The 5,371-nt window shown below is 45.0% G+C and overlaps 1 protein-coding gene across 1 annotated transcript; it reads left to right on the top strand.

Moving 5' to 3' along the window:
* The first annotated feature begins 1,542 nt into the window (after positions 1-1,542).
* LOC136467202 (histone H3.3) lies at positions 1,543-5,102 on the top strand. The gene is made up of 5 exons (XM_066465801.1): positions 1,543-1,697; positions 4,081-4,158; positions 4,261-4,337; positions 4,430-4,520; positions 4,636-5,102. The coding sequence occupies exons 2-5, from the start codon at positions 4,087-4,089 to the stop codon at positions 4,804-4,806; spliced, it is 411 nt and encodes a 136-aa protein (XP_066321898.1). The 5' UTR covers positions 1,543-1,697; positions 4,081-4,086; the 3' UTR covers positions 4,807-5,102.
* The last annotated feature ends 269 nt before the right edge of the window (positions 5,103-5,371 follow it).

The following is a 5,371-nucleotide window of genomic DNA, read 5'->3' on the forward strand; positions in this document are numbered from 1 at the left end:
ACGCCAAGGACGAGCTCGTGTAGCCCGTGGCAGCCGGGGCCGGGGCTCCACCGGCCGGAGCTGAGCCCGCGTGCCAATCGTCGATCGAGCCCAACTTCACTAGGCCTGGATTCCATTGCGGGGCTTCATGAGAGCGTCGCCCAAGCATTGGATCCAGCTATGCATGCGCAGGGAGGAAGATGAGCAGGTGCGGCGGCAACGACGGCCATGCGAAATAAGGCTGGGAGTTCGCGGAGTCCACGGGAACGGAGGGATAAGGCTGGACGTCCATTTTCATTTTTTAATGACAAATCGTTCTGTGGCTAGTGGGAACGAGTGGACAGGAAGCGTTGGAATGACTGTTTCATGTTTTTTTAATCGCTTCTGCCACGTTTCAAGATTTGAGGTTACTGCTGCACTGCTATGCCACGTTCAGGCCTATGCGAACCGATTATTTTGTGAAATTTTTTGAAGTGCAAACGTGCACTTAAACTGGGACGGAGGGAGTAGCCCTAAGATACTCTTGGACGTGCTCTTCCGGCCGGTCCACAGGCCCAATCCGTGCCCAGCCCAGCCAACGATCCGCGAAACAGCCCATCACGGCGCAGGGCACAGGCGCGGCGCCGTCCGATCCGATCCACCTAAGGGTGGCAATGGGTAAATCCCCATCGGGTATGACCACCCAAACCCATCCCCGCCATAAAAATTTGGTACCGTCAAAATATCCATACCCGTCATGGGTGGGGAATTTTCCCCAGACCCATACCCGGCCGGATAAATCATACCCGTCGGGTCACCCGTACCCGCCAACAATTTATTCACGCACATGAAAATCAACAATTCAACAACAACCACCACTAACCAGAGCACATAAAATTAGATAAATAATAGCATATAATAATATCTTCTACAAATTAAGATTCCTTTTCATTTAGTTTCTCCTCTACATTAGTCATGATTAATGTAGAAGTTACTGATTATAGACATAGTTTCGGGAATTTTCAAGTGGAGTATTGGACTCGTTGACTCCAGAACAAGTGATGCACTGCAACACTGAAGAAGAGTGTAGCCATCTTGCAAGTACCCTACCTCCTGTTGAAGCAGCATTGCTTGAATGGCCCATCAATCTCATGGCAGATGTGGTGGAAAATGAAAGCTACAACAAGATGAATGCTCGCAACATTGCTATGGTTTTTGCACCAAATATGACCAAGGTTACTGGCAAACATATTTGTTTCTCTCTACCTGCATTACTTTTCAGAATCTGTAGTCTAACCACGGAGCATTGATCTCTTTCAGATGGCTGGGTATTTTTCACTCATGGGTAAACGGTTATGGGGACTGCTGGAACATACCCATACCCGCGTACCCGATGGGTAAAGGGTTTGGTCCATTTACGTACCCGTGGGTAGTGTGTTTAGTCCATATTTAGACCCTAATAGAGTAAATACCCGTCGGGTATCGGGTCACGGGTCCCCGTTGCCATCTTTAGATCCACCTGGCCCTGGCCGAAGCACCCACGCCTCTCGCGCCAGCGGTACCCTCCTCCAACCGCAGCGCGGCCGTCTCCCACTCGTCGCTATAAAGGACTCCGCGGTCAGCGGCTCTGTCCGTCTGTTTGCGCGAAAAAGGTGAGGAATCCTCTTCTTTCCTGGCCGTCGTTGTGTCGCTCCAGATTTGGGGAAGGAAATCCGGCGTACCGCGAGTCGAGTCGAGAGGTGAGTTGCCTGCCTCCCGCGCCTTCCCTTGTCTGGAAACTGTAGTTTCGGGTGACGTTGGTTAGCCGCGCGCGCTTGTTTGAGGTTAGGGTTTCGTTCGAATCGCCTGATGCGATCGAGGATGATTCGCGGGGGCACCCTCCGCCCTTTTCTTATCTGTTTATTTAGTCGTGCCTTTGCGTATACTTGCTAATTTTTGCGATTTGCCGTCCTATTATGCTTTCTGACGTGCTGTCGGCACTTTATTACGATGTTTCGTATATGAAATCGGGGATTAGATTCGAATGTGCATTTTTCGAGAGCGGCCGTTTTCCCGGATGATTAGGTTAGAGATTCTGTAGTTCCTTGCATCTGGGCTGAATCATTCTGTGGATGCTAGATTTGCGTCTGTGTGTTGAAATTGCTGTCTGTGTTTAACTCTGATTGATTGGTAGATTCTGCCACTTTTGGCTGGCTGGCCAGCTTTTTTTTCCAGCCAGAGCAGCGTTTTTCTCTCATTAAAAAAAAAAAAAACCAGCTGCTACAGCATTTTCCCATCTGATACAGTGTAAAATTAATGCCAGCCGAACAACTTCTTGGCTTGCAACATTGTGCTTCTATTGTTGCTTAGGTTGGGATTTCTCAATGGGCTAGTGGCTTGCAACATCGTCCAACATTGTGCTTCTATTGTTGAAATTGCTGTCTTCTTTTAGTTCTTCACATAGATTTCTAGAACCAGGGTTTGTTAGGAGGGGCCAAACAGTAATTATGTTGTTTGAATGCTGCTGTGGGAAAAATCTAGGAGAGGGCAGTCCTCCCTCAGCCCCTGGCCAGAAAGTTGATATTAATTTTCGTATCAGTGATTATAAATGAAGCTGAATGGATGCTGTTATACTTGTGCTTTTATGTTTGTTTTGAAAGCAATGGCAGGAGCTCTGCCTTTCAATTAAGTAGACAGGGTGCCTGTATTTTCATTATGCAAAATTGTGGATGGTTTCAATAGATTTGTGCTCGCAGTATTCATTTGAAGAAGGATTCTGCTATTTTCTTAGTCAGGACAGCTGAATAGAAACAGACTATTGATCCTCACTTGCAAGTTAGCTTGTTCTGAAACGTCAGATTTGTTCAGGTCATTACTGGGTGAAAACGTTGTATGTTTTGTCTGGAAACTACACTTGCAATGTTGCTAAATGATGAAACTGGGATTCTTGTCTTGGCACATTTGTGGTATGGAAAATGCAATTTCAACTGAAGTATATTTGACTGAAAGTTCGGATTAGCTTGCTTTGTGTCCTGTGTTTGTTATTCCAGCCGCTAATGTACTTACAATCTGGTGTAAGACGTTTAGGTTTTTTATGTATTTGATTTGGTAACCATGCATTGGTTGCCTCATTGGTTGAACAACAAAAGATTTTACCTGTAGTTTCTTTTCTTGGAAAATACCTATGCGCACATGCACCTGCTTTTTGGAAATATTTTACTGATGTTGCTTAAGATAGTTCATGTGACACTGCCATTGCTATTTATGCATTGAATAGTTACAAAGTTTAAAATCAATACTGTGCATGCAAGTACATATACATAACTGAGTAAGATATGCATTTAATTCATGATTGTGTGTGCAAAAGCGTGAACAAACCAAACAAGATCTGTTTATGAACTAGTTTTGTAGCCAGCTAACCATGATGCAGGGTAAGGTTGTGAGGAGAAATAGTATTAGTGATGATAGTAGATTAGTAGAATTCATTAGATATGGTGAACTTGTTGGACTTCCCTTTTTATTCGAAACCTGCAACCATGCCTAATTGTTTAGCTTTATTTACAAAACTCATCCTATCTGTAATATTTGTATACAACAAACAGTTAGGTAAACTAGTAGCTTATGCTTATGCAAAGATGCAACCTGTTAATGGAGATGGAAAGCTTCCCTTCCATTGGATTTTATGCATCACCTTTTCTTTTCTTATTATTGTGGAGTAACTGGAATTACTTTCTGCACGTCGCCTTTTATTTTCATGTTATTGTGGAGTACCTGACATTTCTTCTACTCCCTCAGTTCCAAATTATAAGTCGTATATGTAAATGCATAGCTAAAGCTACGTATCTAGAAAAGCCAAAACGACTTAGAATTTGGAACGGAGGGAGTATTTATCACCTTTTCTTTTACTTTGACTTAGTCATAGGTAATGCACTGTAATTGTCAAATAAAAAAAAGAACAATTATCTCTTAATACTTCCTTTAGGTAACATATACTGGGTGTGAACTAACCTGAGACTTGTGTAATGTGTGCTTGAATCTCTTTTTGTGAAGATTTGTAGACTTTGAGCATGATCTGTAGCCAGAGCTTCATTGTATATGTTCATTTCAGTTTGCAGTTATTTTATGATTCAGTCTTTTGTGTAGGACTAGATGGCGCGTACCAAGCAGACTGCTCGCAAGTCCACTGGAGGAAAGGCTCCTAGGAAGCAACTCGCTACAAAGGTTCGTTAGGTGTTCCTTTTAGTGTATGCTTCTGCGGTCTGCTTACAGAATCATGCTTTAGAGAACTGATGACTGATGAACATGGTGGTTCTGCTTTGACAGGCAGCCCGTAAGTCGGCACCCACAACTGGAGGAGTGAAGAAGCCTCACCGTTACCGCCCAGGAACTGTTGCTCTTCGGTAGATGCACACAACTATTTTCAGTTGATACTATAAATCTTTTGGTTGAAGATATTCTTCAAACACTTATCCCACAACCTTTTCCTTTCTAGTGAGATCCGCAAGTATCAGAAGAGCACTGAGTTGCTGATTAGGAAGCTGCCATTCCAGAGGCTTGTCAGGGAGATTGCTCAGGACTTCAAGGTGAAAGCACTAAAATCTTACATGCGACTTTTATGCTATATATGGGTTCAATGGAAGGTTTGTAGAGTTTGTTTGAGAGCGTGTTCTTACTTGTCTTTCCTGAACTGCCATGCAGACGGATCTGCGCTTCCAGAGCCACGCGGTGCTTGCTCTGCAGGAGGCAGCTGAGGCCTACCTGGTTGGTCTCTTCGAAGACACTAATCTGTGTGCCATCCACGCGAAGCGCGTGACCATCATGCCCAAGGACATTCAGCTGGCAAGGAGGATCCGCGGCGAGAGGGCGTAAGTCTGTCGTCGATGGAAGAAAAGAACTCTGCACGCGTTCTGTGTTCGTCTCGCCCTGTAGGTTTTGTGAAAAGATAATCTAGTATAAACTGTACTGGTCACAGTTTGACTGTAGCCGTAGTAGCGTATGCGCATGCTATTGGCAGTTCGAGTGTCTGGAGTCTGCGCGGAGTCTTTTATTCGTTTTGCTTTGGAGCGTAGTCGGTTTTCGAGATATGTTATCCAGGCCTAACTACGGATTTGGTTGTCTGAACCTCTGAATATTCATCGTATTCGTCTGTTTGTCAGTTTTGCCCAGTTTCTTCAACTTCTCTGGCGGCCGTTCCGGTCTCCATTGCGAGTTAAAGTGGGCTGAATGCCTGAATTGTTTGGGAGTGAATATCGGGTGGACGTGCGCCGCAAGATCAGCCGAGCCGACTGAGCAATGAGCTCCATGGTCCATGGGAGGGGAGTCCTTGCGCTGCTCTGCCTTGTTGTCGCACCGTCAGTTTGTTCTGGTTCTATTTCCGCCCTGACTGGTTTGGGCATCGATGTTGCCATTGCTTTCGGAAAAAAGAAGCGTTCGT

Source organism: Miscanthus floridulus, chromosome 7 (assembly GCF_019320115.1).
Source record: "Miscanthus floridulus cultivar M001 chromosome 7, ASM1932011v1, whole genome shotgun sequence".
Classification (NCBI taxonomy): Eukaryota; Viridiplantae; Streptophyta; class Magnoliopsida; order Poales; family Poaceae; genus Miscanthus; species Miscanthus floridulus.

Excerpts from the sequence above, each read along its gene's own strand:
- LOC136467202 (XM_066465801.1), top strand. The coding sequence starts at position 4,087 with ATGGCGCGTACCAAGCAGACTGCTCGCAAGTCCACTGGAGGAAAGGCT. Across the intron at positions 4,159-4,260 it reads GGAAGCAACTCGCTACAAAG|GCAGCCCGTAAGTCGGCACC; the intron begins GTTCGTTAGGTG and ends CTGCTTTGACAG. Across the intron at positions 4,338-4,429 it reads CCAGGAACTGTTGCTCTTCG|TGAGATCCGCAAGTATCAGA; the intron begins GTAGATGCACAC and ends TTTCCTTTCTAG.